Below are 16321 nucleotides of genomic sequence, written 5' to 3' on the forward strand. Positions count from 1 at the left end.
CTCATGCTTGCAAGATGGATGCTATAGATCTAGATATCCTGTTTTTATTCAAGGCACTAAGAAGTGGGGAAGAGGTGTCAAGACACCAGTTATATTTGTCACTTATTTCAGGAAAAGCAAAAGGTCCTCAGAAGCTCCCCGAAGATGTTTGCCTGTGTCTCATTGGCCATAACTGTGCCATATTCTTAACCGTCATCCTCAGCTGTAGGGCAGTCTAGACAAACAAGCTTAGCTTTCCTATACTCTGAAATGGAGACAGCAAGGGAAATGGGAGTTGAAAATGTCTGTTGGGTTAGCCAACAAACAATATCTGTCACAACCAAATAGAGAGAAATCATAGAAGACTAAATTGGGCAGGCAAAGGCAGTTTCACTTAATAGAAGAGGAAGAAATTAATATTGCTGAGCCTACGGTGTGCTATATTTTGTGCTGGGCAATATGCCTGCATATATACATTGTCACAGTTACTTCCGCTGTTCAGTTGAGACAGCTAAACTCTGAGCAATAGTCTGCATGTAGTTAAATTAGGAACCTGAGTTTGAATCCAGGACTATCTGACTTAAAGGACTAATCACACTGCCTCTAGGAAACTGAGGTCCGTTTCTCAGCATTAGCTTATGGGGTGCTTCACTGAGGTTACACATAGACAAAGTAAGGATCTATCTGGAGCAATTATTTTGTGGGCACCAGATAAGTAAAAATTTAAAAAAAGATGAGTAGTCAGGTCCTTCTGTTGTGATAACAGTTAAAATAGAACTGGCCTGGGAGGCAGGACACCCACCTCTGTTTCAAACCTTGTGCTGAGTTGCTCTGTGATCTCGGGTAAGTCATTTCTCCTCATCTGCAAAATAAAAGGACTAGATGGTTTACCAGGAGTCTAGTAGCCTTACGACACTTATGTTTTGCTCCCATCTCTCATGTGTCTTTCATTTGTTCATTCATTGAACAAATATTGATTGAGTGTGCCAGGCACCGTTCTAGGTATTTGGAATATACCTGTCAACAAAACAAAGATACCTACCCTCATGGAACTCGTGTGTGTGTGTGTGTGTGTGTGTGTGTGTGTGTGTGTGTATGTGTGTGTGTGTGTTGATGGCCGGGGGTGCAAACAATGAACACAAAACATAATAAGTTAGTGATAAGTAAATTACACAGTTGTTAAAAGGGTCAGTTCTCTGGGGGACAAAAGTGGAAAAGGGGGAGGGGGACTGGCAGTGCTGTGGGAGCAGCTCAGTGGTCCTCAGTGACAACAAGGCAATGACTTTGTGCAGGGGAGGGAGTCAGCCAGCATGACTGGGCTTGTGCTGTGGGCAGAGGGAGTAGCTAGAGCGATAACCCAAAGGCAGAAGTTGGTCTGAGTTTTCTGATCATTTTCTTCCCCCGTCTGAGGACCAGCCTGGATCCCTGTCACCCTAGAGCCGTCATTTCCTTTCAAATACATTGGCTTTCAAGCCGTCTAAAGCTTCCTGGACTTGAAGGGCATTTAAATTGGACCCCACGGAGCAGCAGCAGGGGCATAGAGCTAGTCTACCCCCTTGATATTTGCAGCTCATTTCACACTACAAAAACACTCGATTCCTAGGGATACTGGAAAAATCGTGGTAGAACTACCAAGGCCCAGAGATACTGGAATCTTACCACAATAGCACAACCCACCATTTCCAGACTATTCTTGCTGTGTTTCCTGTTTAATGCTCCCTGCACAGTGAGTGACTCAGTGTTTACGTCATGTTCCCAAATGGTTGTGTCAATCAACCATAAACCCCAGGTACAAGAGAGCTGTGTTTTTATCTTTACCAGTTACTGCTCCAAAGCCAACCTGTAATAGGTTGACTGGACCTTCCTAGTAGCTCCCTATTAGCTCCGGAAAGAGTCTCACTAAGCAAGACCAGCAGGCTGCAGGAAAACTCAGTTTAACTTGCTGGGCTGTGCAAACTGTGTGTGTGTGTGTGTGTGTGTGTGTGTGTGTGTATGTGTGTGTGTGTTTTCAGTGACAACTGGGAATATATCTTGCACTATAACAAAGAGAAAAGACAAGAGTTGCCTTCCTGTATTGTGTTCCATGCAAAGAAGTTACTTGGAATTAGAGCATAGTGGTATTATGCAGGTACATTGTTGTCTCCAATTGAGCTGAAAACTTATAACATTTATGTGAACAGGTGGACTGGCTCACTAATTAAAGAATCTTCCCTTGGTCTTAGGTTTAGCATGTGCCCCAGAAACCTGCTTTAAGATAGATTGCACTTTAGGCAAGAGGTTAGACCCCCTTGGAAGGCCCCTCCACATTGTAATGACCTCTGTCCAAATACTGAGCAGGCCTGGGTGTCACTCACAGGATGCTGAGAAGTTTGGTTTTAGGGAATGGCTCAGCATGGATTTCATAGTAATCTTCTAGGTGCCTCTTCATTTCATGTGGCCTTGACATTTGTTTGATGGGAATAGCAAGGAAACTTAACTCTGATCTCTGTCATATGAGTGAGGTTACAGGTGAGAGTTTGGAATAACGTACAAAATGCAGGATATATTTTAAGGGAAAGGAGGGTGAGAGTCTTCATGAAGATCTTGTGCCATTTAATCAAATTGCACATTGTGATTTATTACCAATTTATTGGGAAGCTGAAGCAGCAAGCATCTTTTTGGGGTTTCTTAACCTGGTTTTCCCCATCTTTGGAGTTGTTCCCTCCTGTACAATATTTAGAGACTACTGCACCATAGACACAGGAGAAACATATTCTTAGAGATGGAGATTACACAGATTGAGGTTGAGGTGCTAGCCTAGAATATTCTGAGAAGAGCATCAGAGTTAGTCTGAGCATAAGGAAGAATATAAGGGTGTAGGACCTCTATTTACATATTAGTCTACTTACAAGAAAGAAGATATTGTTCGTTCATTCAACAAATACATCATACTCCTGCTTCTGTGCCCACTTTTGTTCTAAGCACCGGAGATACAGCAGTGAACACCACCATCCCAAAGTTCCCTGTCCTCATCTTATTTGGTTAAACCACATGAAATCGCCATTTTTCTAGGTTAAAAACAATTGACTGTAAATATGCATCTACTATATGAGCCAACCATCGCACTCCTAGGCATTTACTTAAAAAAAAAAAAAAAAAGAAAGAAAGAAAGCAAACGTCCATACAAAGACTTGTACATGAATGTTTGTAGCAGCTTTATTTGTAATAGCCCTGAATGGAAACCATCCAATTGTCCATCAACAAGTGAGTGAATAAACAAACTGTAGTATATATATACAAGGGACACGACTCAGCAGTAAAAAGGAATGAAGTGCTGATACACTCGATCACATGGATGGACTTTAAATACATTATGCTAAGTGAAAGAAACCAGGTGACTTCATTTATATAAAACTTTAAAAGATATAAATTAATCCACAGCGGCAGAAAGCAGGTCAGTGGTTGCCTTGGAACAAGAACTGGGGTTGGGGACAAGAACGGGGCAGGTGGGACGTTTTAGGGGCGATGGACATGTTTACTATCTTAATTGTAGTGATGGTTTCACAGGTGTATACAGGTGTCAAACCTTTTCAAACAGTGTACTTGAAACATGCGCAGTTAATTGTGTGACAGTTATAACTCGATAACTGTGAAAAACAGTCAAAGAACAGAAATTTCATATGGTTCGATCAGTAGATAAATTTTAGTGGTAAATTAATTTTTAAAACCTTATAGTCATTTTTCATACATTTATATTGAAAATGCACCACATATCAGGTACCATAAAAGGTACTGTCAGTCAAAGTGAATGAGGCTGTTCCTGCTTTTAAGGTTAGTGGGAAAATAGGTTTGTAAAGAGACAACAGAATAGCTTTCCCACAGGCAGCTCTGAAGCAATTACCAGGATTAACCAAGTTATGCTTTGCTGACTACATTTATGAGGTGCCTGTGCCTTCCTTCTTTTTCAGAGTGACTTGTGGTCTTTGGGCATCACCGCTATTGAGATGGCAGAAGGTGCTCCCCGTAAGTACTTTCCTCTGGGTGAAATCTGTTGCTGGGTCTGCCCTGCAGGTGCTGAAGCTTCTTTGCCAGGAGCTACAGTAGCTTTACTTCTGCTACACCGAGCCCTGCATGGATTTGAGCTGGCATATTTAGAAAGCAGAGTCAGCTTAAATCAACCAGGAATCCATTCATCTTAAAGTAGTGTGAGGATCTTGTATTTATGAAGAAAGAAAAAAAAAAAAAAGAGGAAAGGGAAGCAAACACTGAGGAATCTTTTGTTTGTTTTACAAATTCAGTGTGTAATTTATTGCCGAACTGTCCTTCTCCTACCATAAAACTGGGACCAACCCACAAAGACAGTAAACTCCGTCTTCACCAAAATTCAGAGTTGATTTTCAGTGCATGGGTTACACAAACATTTGCACTCAACTGCTTTCACTCCTATTAAAATACTGATATTGAGATTGTTAGGTTTCCTTAGGTATTTTAAAGAGTGCCCAGCGCTCTGGCTACCTGGAGCCTCGCCAGGCCTTTGAGATCTGGAATGCTTGGCACTGCCCAGTGCCTCTCCCAGCCCTGGGATGGCTGTGAGCACGTGCCTCACAGATTTCCATGCAGGAAGCACAACTCGTGGAGGACCCAGCTGCTGTGATGGCACGGAGGGCACACCGCCCAAGGGCCGCTCGCCATCAGTGACCAAGCATAACAGGGATATAAGGCAGACCCTTTCCTGGAGGACGCAGGATGCTTTTGTAGACAACTTGCATTCTTCAGTTTTGCTCCTTGATTTCCTTAGACTGCGGGACAGTCTAGCACACGTGCACCCAACTTTTTCTCCCTTACCTTCACTGCAGTCAGACTTGCATAGCAATCTGATGACTCCAGCCTTCCCTGGCCCCCTCCCTATTTCCTTTGAGGCAGGAATTTGCCACCTCTCATGTTTAATACCACCTTGGAGTCTGCTTTTCCGAGGCCCCATATTTATATGACAGGTTGTTATGCTATATGGCTTTTTTTACCTTCAAGTCGTCATAGTTTTCTTATTTCTCACTTTAGCATTCGTAAAATTCATCTGTCGCATGACTGATTTGCAGTCTTTGTTGACAAAAACTCCCTTCATCCACAATGCTAATAGGCATTTGTGAATCATAAAAATAATATTCCAATCTTTAAACCATATTATCATCCTTGACGAGTTGTTGAAGCGGCTAAAAATAAGCATTTACCCACACAATGCTTCAGCTTTTAGGGCGAATATATTCTTATTCTAGGCCCAAAGGAAAAGATACTCCCAGATGTTTGAAAAGAAAACTAGTGACATATTTTGATTAAAATAAGAATCCTTGAATGCTTTCACTGTAAATGATAATGTCATGTTTACAAGTTGAGGTATTTTTATAACTTTCCTGCCAGACTCCATTTGCCTTAATCCTCTGGTCTTCTTGGGGCCAGGAAACAAATCAAAACAAAAAAAACTCATCTGAAACCTGAAAAGCCATTCAGGATATTTGGAAACACAGAGAAAAGGTGTCTGCTCTAGTGCATTATACTCCAAAAACCTATATAGATAACACTGCATTTGGATGAGTCTTCAATGTATAAGAAATAGACCATGGATTATCAAATGGCTTTTATTTTATGACTTAAGTCTTTTACTAATTAAAAATAACTTACCATTTCCAATGTAGTTGTTATCTTGATGTTGTTTACTTTGACTCTTAGTTATTAATAACAAAGCAAAGCTCGTTGACCCTTTAACTTTGCTTCCTTAAATGTGAAGTAAAAGTAGAAATGTTGACAAAACTTAGCTGAAACATGTCGTGTTTTATACGACTCCTGTAATTAGACACTAGCTCTTTTAAAGTACTCACCAGACGGAAGCTTTGTGATCTTCTGATCTCCTCACTGGTCATGCATGGAGCTGGAGCCATTTGGCGGCATTAGCTGCACAGCGAGGATGGGCTTGGCGTGTGTGGCCTCCTGACCGGAGCTGGCCTTTGTGTTGGTCTCTTGCAGCTCTCTGTGACATGCACCCCATGAGAGCCCTCTTCCTCATCCCCCGGAACCCGGCACCTCGGCTGAAATCTAAGAAGTGGTGAGTTTGGTCTTCAGTGTGTTACAGACCCAAGGGGAGGGTTTTCCTGTGATTCTTTTTTGGATTAACTCAAATACTTAGATGCTGCTGGCAGGATTAGACTGTATGCACGAAGACTTGGTGAGTATTTTCCATATGTGTCATTCATCTTAAAATACATATTGAATACTATAGTAGTCACCGGTTACCTGTGGTTTCACATTCTGCAGTTTCAGTTACCTGTGGTCAACTGCTCCCCAAAACTTTTAAGTTTCCCCGGTTGACATTTGCATGGCTCAGTGATCCAGGATCACCCCAAGCAGATGATCCTCCTTCTGAAGTGTAGTGAGAGGGTCAGCAGTAGCCTCCCACTACGTCACAGTGCCTACGTCACTCACCTCACTGCATCTCATCATGTGGGCATCTTAGCATCTCACATCATAAGAAGAGTGAATACATTACAGTAAGATATTTTGAGAGAGAGACCACATTCACATAACTTTTATTACAGTATATTGTTATAATTGTTCTATTTTATTGTTAGTTATCATTGTTAATCTCTTACTGTGCCTAATTTATAAATTAAACTCTATCATGGGTATATATGTATTGAAAAGAACATAGTATACATAGGGTTCTGTACTATCTGCAGTTTCAGGCATCCACTGGGGGTCTTGGAACATATCCCCTGTGGATAAGGGGGGCCGACTGTATTTGCACAGCAGGTCTTTATCCCCACACTTTCAAGATAGGGAGCTATTAGCTAAAATGGGTAGTGGAAGCCAAGTAATAACAGGGAAGCCCTGTGATTTATCACCTCAAGTAATATTATTTTCTGGCAGCATAGAACATCTTATCAGAGAGGGTGATAGTTCAGAGTCAGCCTGTTAGGTTTGCTCACCTTTCTTCTATTCCTTAAAACAATAATTCCCTAAGTGCATACCTACACCTGGTAGTATGTGAGATGATTTCATTGGATCTGTGCGTGAACATTTGTAATTTGGGGGTTTTTCTATTGCTTTCTCTTTATGGCAGGTGATACTGGCCTCTTATTCTGGGCAGTGATATAATCTTCCCATTTAATAAACTTTTTCACATAAAACAAGTGACTTAATGTAAAGAAAAATACTAAGTGAATAGGTATAAGGGTAAGGTGAAAATTGTGTCAGTAGTGGAGGGTTGCCTGAAATTTGGGAAACAGGGTTCTACAGGTTAGGCCAGAAGTTGGACTTTTGACATTTCTATGTACTTAACATCAGCGTCTTTGTGCCTTATCATTCTATAACAAAAAATCATTGCTCCCTCCTTTACCCCTGTGGATGTGGTATGTGCTTCCTGATATATTCTTGAACCTCTGAGGCCCCTCACACGGGGGCCAATTCCTGAACCACCTGTGACCTCCTATCCTTTTCTAGAGACCTATTCTGGGCAGTTAGAGCATGAAGGGACGAGACACTTCTGCCCCTTTTCATGGTACTTCATGATCAAGCGCTTGACTGGAGCCCCTCACCCACTGTTTCACCCTCCACTATTTCACCCTCCACTATACCGGGAACAGTCTTGATTAATACCAGTCATCTGGGAATGGCATCGCAACCCTGGTAGAACAAGAGAAAGGCACACTCCACTGAGAGAGGCTATGAGACAGCCAGAAGAGACGGCAGCCTTGGAGTTGCCAAGGCCTGCGCAAGGAGAGTGAGAGTTGCTATTGGTAACAAGGAGGCAGCATTCCCTGTTCCTCCTCCTCTCCAGAGGGTCACTGTGGGGGGAGATGATCATTCTCTCCCCAGCAACAGCCTCCCATTGGGCACCAGCACAGCATGTGATTGCCCGGGTACCCAGAGGCCCTGCTTCCTCCTTCCTCCCTGGAACAGGCTCCTGGGGAGAGGAGTCAGCTGAGCTCTGCCCCTGGAACCATGAGTGGCACTCAAAGCTTTCTGCTAGGTTTCTGCTTGTCCTTCATGCCAAGTCCGTCCCGTGGGGCCTGCTGTGTACAGTGGGCTCCATTTACCCTGTTGCCTTTTTCTTCCTGAACTTCTGCTGGACACATGTTTCTCGCTTTCCCACAGGGGACAAATGGACCATTCACATGTGTGTTTTGTTGGACCTGCCACACACCATGTTTCAGAAATATTTGTACTAATCACTAACTTTTAAAAATCTGGTGATTGAACATAACATTTAGATGTCTGATCTTTTGTACAGAGGTGCTGCACTGCTGCCTTTTAGGGTAAGAGATTGTCCTTCTGCCCCAGTCGCCACCTCTCCCCAGCTCAGGAGCTAGAGTGGTTGGTCACCGCACTTGTCCTGTTTGCTCCTAACCCTGGGCTACACCGCCCTTTGTATGATCTGTCTGGCTTCTCAGAAAACTGAGTGAACAGCCCCTGTACAATGGTTTCAGTTTTCATTGACCCTGTTCCAGAAAGATAACCCTGCAGTGACCTTGTTCGAGCAATGTAGACTTTTGGGAAAATGCAGTCTGACTTTTTTGCTTCCGACCTTTGACAACGAGAACTAATTTTGATAATGCTGCAGGATGCTGATCAGTCCAGGAACAGGGAAGAGGCCATGCCAGCGTCATGACACCCAGTCTGCTTGCATGCCCTTCCCTGACTCAGAAGGAAAGCCAGGTAGGGGCATGAATCTCATGCTGCCTGACAGGGGATGAGGAAATAAACTTGGCCGTTTGCAAATGAGTAGGGGAGACAAAAGCCCTAGGGAAGTACGCTTTCCCACCCAGAACCCAACGTTTATCAGATGATTATACAGCCCCCAGCCACAGGACACTTGGTATGGCTCCCATTTTTCTGCAGAATTCCGGTTTGTAAGTGGAAATATTTAAGCATGTCAGAGTACAGTTGACCGTCAAACAACCCGCGGGTTAGGGGGTGCCAATCCTCTGAGCAGTCAAAAATCCACGTATAACTTTTGACTCCCCCAAAGCTTAACTACAGTTGTCCCTCGGTATTTATGGGGACATGGTTCCAGGACCTCACTCCTCCCCCGCTGCAATGGAGACCAAAATCCACGGATGCTCAAGTCCCTTATATAAAATGGCAAAAAAACAATGCATACAGTCAGCCCTCCACATCTACAGTCGTTTGAATTCATAGGTGTAAAACACAGGGATAGGGAGGGCCAACTGTATATTTATTGAAAAACATCTGCACATAAGTGGACCTGCACACTTCAAACCTGTGTTGTTCAAGGGTCAGCTCTGCTTTGTCTTGAAAGACCAGATCCACAGTGATTTAATAGAGATTAGTGTTTAATATGCGCTAGCGTTTGGGAGGAAGTGAAACATTTTGTTTATTTTCCTTTTATTTTTTAAGGGAGAGGACCCTACCAATACCCTAACAAGAGGTGAAGTGTGCTGTTCTCAGTGTACATATGAACACATTACCAAAGGGGAGTGCTACTGTGGTAGACATGAGCCATTAGAAACATTCAATTCAGGGTCATTTCCTGCTAACATTGCTGAGCCTACCACATACAAGGCATATAAGCATATGTATGTTGTGGACTCAGATATATATATATGTAAATACACACACACACACACACAGACACACACACATTGATCCTGTGTGTCTATAGCAACAGCCTTCCATTAGGCACCAGCTCATAGTTTCTGTGTGTACAAATGTAAGATATATTTTGTTAAGAAAGTACTTATATATTATCTTAACCACAACCCTTCCTGACAGATGCTCTGAGTCCTCATTTTATAGATGAGAGGCAGGCTCAGGCAGGCTATGCTCCTTACGTAAGGCTGTACCATCTATTAGCTTCCCAAGTTGGTAACCCATATTCTTCCTATTGCACCACTTGGCCTCTTAAGTTCAAGGTTCAAGTGGTAGAGAATGAACTACACTAACCTCTTAGCTGACCATTTTTTCCTTGCACTTTACCATTAGGGAAAGAAAGGCGTTAGCACTGTTCCTTGCCCCTGGAGTTGTGGAAAGAAAGGAAAGCATCCCCACTGGCAGGAACTGGCCCTTCCTTCCCCCATCAGTGTGATGAGGGCAAGCCTTAGAGCTAAGGAAGTCGTGCGGTCAGGGCTCCATTCCATGCTCACGTGGCTCAGTCACTTAGTGTTTATGTCTCTGGGAGGATTATAGCCTTGGTTAAATCAAAGGAAAACAAGGATGCTCTGTCACCCTCTGTCTCCATGTCACCCCCAGCAAATGGGACTCCCATGTCCGCCTCCTGTGTCTCAGGTTAGATTTGACCCACATGGGTAAACCATCTCCTTCAGAAGATTTCCTCTTCCCTTCTTTTTCCACTGAGTGAACTCACACTCCCCTACTGTTGTACATCACACTCCCCTGCTGTTGTACATCACACTCCCCTGCTGTTGTACATCACACTCCCCTACTGTTGTACATCACACTCCCCTACTGTTGTACATCACACTCCCCTACTGTTGTACATCACACTCCCCTACTGTTGTACATCACACTCCCCTACTGTTGTACATCACACTCCCCTACTGTTGTACATCACACTCCCCTGCTGTTGTACATCACACTCCCCTGCTGTTGTACATCACACTCCCCTACTGTTGTACATCACACTCCCCTGCTGTTGTACATCACACTCCCCTGCTGTTGTACATCACACTCCCCTACTGTTGTACATCACACTCCCCTGCTGTTGTACATCACACTCCCCTACTGTTGTACATCACACTCCCCTACTGTTGTACATCACACTCCCCTGCTGTTGTACATCACACTCCCCTGCTGTTGTACATCACACTCCCCTGCTGTTGTACATCACACTCCCCTGCTGTTGTACATCACACTCCCCTACTGTTGTACATCACACTCCCCTGCTGTTGTACATCACACTCCCCTACTGTTGTACATCACACTCCCCTACTGTTGTACATCACACTCCCCTGCTGTTGTACATCACACTCCCCTGCTGTTGTACATCACACTCCCCTACTGTTGTACATCACACTCCCCTGCTGTTGTACATCACACTCCCCTGCTGTTGTACATCACACTCCCCTACTGTTGTACATCACACTCCCCTGCTGTTGTACATCACACTCCCCTACTGTTGTACATCACACTCCCCTACTGTTGTACATCACACTCCCCTGCTGTTGTACATCACACTCCCCTGCTGTTGTACATCACACTCCCCTACTGTTGTACATCACACTCCCCTGCTGTTGTACATCACACTCCCCTACTGTTGTACATCACACTCCCCTACTGTTGTACATCACACTCCCCTACTGTTGTACATCACACTCCCCTACTGTTGTACATCACACTCCCCTGCTGTTGTACATCACACTCCCCTACTGTTGTACATCACACTCCCCTGCTGTTGTACATCTACTTAGTGCCGTATTTCCCTTCAGGAGTTTCTGGAAAAGGATGTAGATGACTTAATTCCTGTATAACATGGTCAATCTTGTTCTTTTCATGTGCCCTTTAAATCTGAAGAATCCACATAGAGCAGCACTCGACTGAAATCAGTAGAAAAGTCGTAACTTTTTGTGTTAGTTTCAGGTGTACAAAACAACATAGTGATTAGACATTTCTACACCTCACAATGCGATAACCCCAATACGTCCACTACCCATCCGACACTGTACATAGTTATTATAGAATATGATTTACTATATTCCTTATGCTGTACTTTACATCCCCATGACTCTCTCTTTTTAATTCTAGTTGACATTCGGTATTATTTTATATGAGTTTCTGGCACACAGTGTAGTGGTTAGAAATTTACATAATTTATGAGATGGTCCCCCTGATAAGTCTCACACCACCTGACCCTACACATAGTTTTTACAATATTAGTGACTGTATTCCCCAACTGTATTTTACATCGCTGTGACTATTTTGTGACTACCAATTTGTACTTCTTAATTCCTTCACCTTTCTCACCCAGCCCCCAACACCCCTCCCATCTAGTAACCACCAGTTTGTTCTCTGTATCTATGAGTCTGTTTCTGTGTTCTTTGTTCATTTATTTTGTTCTTTAGATTCCACATATAAGTGAGATCATATGGTATTTGTCTTTCTTAGCCTGACTTATTTTACTTAGCATAATATCCTCTAAGTCCATCCATATTGTTGCAAATAGTAAAACTTCGTTCTTTTTTATGGTAGAGTAACATTCCATTGTATACATGTATCACAATTTCTTTATCCAGTTGTCTACTGATGGGCATTTCGGTTGTTTCCATATCTCAGCTATTGTGAATAGTGCAGCACTGAACTTCTTATCCTAATTCTGGAAAGAGGCAAAGATCCCTTGGTTTAAACCACTCATGCTCCAGCTGAAGACTGGGAGTCCTGGTCAGGTTAACTGGCTGGCCCAGAGTCCCAGGCTCGTCACTGGTAGGGCCAGCCTGAAACTCTGGCCATCGGCTTTTACTCCAAAGCTTACAATCACTCCTCTTATTTTATGAAACACTGGTTCTGATTCCTGGTAGATTGTCAGGCACTTATGTTTTAAGAAATGACGTATGTATGTGTATGTGTGTGTTCTAAATAATATAGTGAGAATAGAAATCAAGTTTAAGAAAATACTTCGCATAGACTGAATTTGCTAGTAATAGTGTGACTTTGGACTTTATTAAAGTCAAAACAAAAAATGGCTACACAGACTTCTTAAATTAACATTTTTTTGTACAATCTCCTTGGAGATGACAGTCCTGTTGACTCTTCCTGTTAACATATCTAATGCAAATATATGTGAAATAATTCCCTTAAAGAACACTATGCTATTCAGTTCAATGGAAGCGGAGAAAAACACCTTCAAATTTCTATACCCAGCCCTAAAGGCAGATACTCCTTTTCTTTAAGCATGGTGGTGGTCAGAGGTTGCTGGGACATTGTCGTCATGGTAATAGACATAATAATAGCGAACACACATATGGCATTTGTGATGGAATAGGTACTGTTCCAAATATTTTACATTAACTCTATTTAGTCATCACAACAGCCTTTTGAGGTACGTACTTAGCAATATCCCCATTTGCAGGCAGGCACAGATAAGTTAAGTAATTTGCCCAAAGTCACACACACTTAGTAAATAATAGAGCCCAAAGTAGAGAAAAAGGGTAGTTCTGGGCAAAAGCAAACTTTAAAGGTCAAATTTAATTTAGACTGTCTGCTGATTACCAAAACCTTTTAGCCCAGCTCGTTATAGTGATTAATGTAATAATCTTTCAGGCATTTTTAATTCCTCTTACACAATTTAATATATAAACAGGAAAAATCTGGGAGGATAAAGTATTCAGCAACACTGGTATTAGAAGTACTAGTGTCTCAGACTGTAAGCATCAATCATTAACATTTGTCTCTCCAAGCCAACGCTTGGAAAATTTGTATTACCAATCTTAGGTGTTTTTTTTTTTTTTAAAGAAAAAGTAAATGACTGGAAGCAGAGATTCAAACAATAAAGTTATGTAAATGTGCTTTAAACACTTTAGACTGCTCAACAAATAGTCAGATGGTGTTCAACATAGGTGAAGTGTTTTTACTTTTAATTAAATGTGTAATTAAATATATTGATTCTTTGGTCACACTATCTTAAATAAGAGATAATGAATCTTTCTTTGAAGACCTGCTGTAAGTGAGCATTATTTTCTCTTTAAGTAGTATCTCATTTGAAGAAGGCGTCGTATATGCTGCCAGCTTTGTAGTTCTGCATCTTGGCCCATCCTTTGGGCCCAAAGTTATTCTTTTGAATATCTCTTGAGGTTCTTAACCACCAGGAGAGATTCTGGACAATGGACTCTGTACTAGAACTGGTTCCATTAAACTTGAACACTATCTCATCCCGGAGAATTCTCTGACTTTTTTGAGGTAGCAGTACTGGGAAATAGAATGGACAGTCTACTAAGTTTGGATCTCATTTTTAAATTGGGTATTTATTTATCATCCTCTAATTAATAGCCGAGCACTTTATAAAAAACGAACACCTCCTTCTAGTTGGAAGCAGGAAAAAGAGAACTGCTATTTGCATTTCTTGTGAATATTTAATAGCTTTCTGTCTGAATTTGTTTTTATTTTCATCTTTTTAATGGGGTTTTGCTACCTAGTTAAAGCACTGTGTGGAATTTATCTATTCCTTTTTATGCAAGATAACCTCATTCTCTTTAGTTTATTCCTTAGGAAAGTCCATTAATTCATTATGGTTTTTTTTTTGCAGGGTCTCTCCTGAGGTGGTATTATTTGTGCCTCCTCAGATTTATCTGATGGATATAAGACAGAAAGCATATTAAACAGTGCCTACTGTCCAAGCCCCCCTCTCTGTCCCTCACGAACACAGATTTGAAGGTAGCTTTTGTCCAGAACTCTCATCGAATAACCATTCATGAATTCATTTGTTTACTAAATCTGTAAGAGCAGGTAGAGTGCTTGCGAGGGAAAAGTGACATCCCAACACTGAGGAGTATTTCCAGTATGGAGGAAGCTGGGGTGTGGGCTGAAGGACTTACAGGGAGGTACATAGACTGTCCACTCTGTTGTCACTATTTCTAGGCCACAGTGTGGCCAGTCCTGATTCATCCTGGGGTGACCCAAAGCATAGCAGGTTACTATTACTTCCATGTAAAATAATTTAAAAGCTTGAACATAGCTCAGGAATTTAGGGAGGAAAAACTACCAATAATTCAATACTTTAAAAACATGGAAAAATATGAGAAACTGCTTTGACCTGGGCAGGACTAGAGAATGGTACATATACAAGCATCCTCTCACATTTGAATCTTGAAGAACATGCTCTCCATTGTGTTCTGTGTGGTGAGGACACTTTTCAGGCCTGAAATGTGTGTGTGTGTGTGTGTGTGTGTGTATGTATATGCAGGAGGTGCCAAAAAATGTATACAAGTGGACACTTTGGTTAACGTTGTTCAAGCAGTTGTTCGCCATAATCAGAAGTGTCTGGATGCTAATGATAACGACTTTGAGCACCCCTTGTAATTGCGGAAGTCAAACGTGACTTGTATTCATCTTTTGTTATTGGTATATATTGAGTATTACAATTTTAATACAGTTTTTTTCCTCTCTTAAAATGTGTATACATTTTTCCTGGCACCCTCTGTAGACGCCTGAGGCCTGCTGGGAAGCTTGGGAAAGGCTTGCTCCTGGAATCTGCACCTGTGATTCCACAGTGCTTCACAGGAGGACGACAGAGAGCACAGAATGGATTCCCTCCTGCTCCAAGCAGGGTGGGGATAGTCAGAGGAGGGCAGTGACTAGGGTTCCGCCAAAGTCTCTGAGTTGGGTGTGCCACGCTGCCAATGGAGCACCTCAGAAAGGCATGCTATAGAGTTATGAGCTTAATTATTTATGCTGGACAATTTCTTGGAACTTTCAGCAAGAACTTGCGTGCCTAACTCATGAATCATAGCTAAAGTCCACCATTAATTTCTGCCACATTGTGGACTTGCCACCTAATCAGTGGTGTGGTATCTCTCACCAGCTTTCCCCTGCCTCTGTGCGTCTGTGGCATAGGGTTTATCTTTGAGGAAACAGTGCCTTTTTAGAGAGAGATAATTTGCTTCGGGGTATGAACTTAGTCCCTTAAAGTTAAGTTTCCAAGACCTTGAGTTGATAGCAAACATACGCATACATCCTGTTTTTATTGCTTGGAAAGCAAAGTTCAAAGGTGATTCTGAAATTACCAGTTTAAAAGTTTGACAAATCAAGTTTACCATGTAAGAATTTTGCTCGTTTTTACAAAATGTACTCCCCTATCCAATCTATCCCACCTTGGTTTTACTTTCCCCAGATTGCATTTTCTGGCTTATTTAGACAGCTAACCTTAGTGTCCCCTGACATGCAGTGTGCGCACTTCCAGCTTTAGTTTTTCATTGATTTCTTACCTCCCTGAACTGTCCTTTCTCTAGAGTTGTTTTTCTGTTAATTCTTTAACAGAATCAGGAGAAAAATTCTCTGGTTCCCTCGTTCCAGTGGGCCTTGTAGGTATGATTCCCATGGGAGTTTTTTCTCTACTCTTGATTTCTTTTGGTCTTATATGTGATTGTATGTATAAATTGTGAAAACACTTTCATGTATATCACACCATACCTTGCCTCAGTTGTATATCGAAGCATTTGAACTGCATTGTACCTTAAAGGGCTAAACTTACTCTGTGATAGGTTTGATCTCTATGTTGGCTGATTGGACCTATTTCCTTCCTTCTTTCCTTCCTTCCTTCCTTCCTTCCTTCCTTCCTTCCTTCCTTCTTTCCTTCCTTCCTTTCTTTTTATTCTAACATTTCAGAAAATATAGGTTTGCTTTC

General features: G+C 42.1%; 1 protein-coding gene across 8 annotated transcripts in view; it reads left to right on the plus strand.

Moving 5' to 3' along the window:
• TNIK (TRAF2 and NCK interacting kinase) overlaps positions 1–16321 on the plus strand; it is a 364653-nt gene that overhangs the window by 249909 nt on the left and 98423 nt on the right. For all 8 annotated transcript variants that reach the window (XM_033125457.1, XM_033125416.1, XM_033125423.1 and 5 more), the window contains 2 exons: positions 3927–3981; positions 5977–6055. In XM_033125457.1, the coding sequence (XP_032981348.1) occupies positions 3927–3981; positions 5977–6055 (134 nt within the window). The remainder of the gene's footprint in view (positions 1–3926; positions 3982–5976; positions 6056–16321) is intronic.

The sequence above is a fragment of the Rhinolophus ferrumequinum genome, chromosome 2 (assembly GCF_004115265.2).
Source record: "Rhinolophus ferrumequinum isolate MPI-CBG mRhiFer1 chromosome 2, mRhiFer1_v1.p, whole genome shotgun sequence".
In the NCBI taxonomy this organism is placed as follows: domain Eukaryota; kingdom Metazoa; phylum Chordata; class Mammalia; order Chiroptera; family Rhinolophidae; genus Rhinolophus; species Rhinolophus ferrumequinum.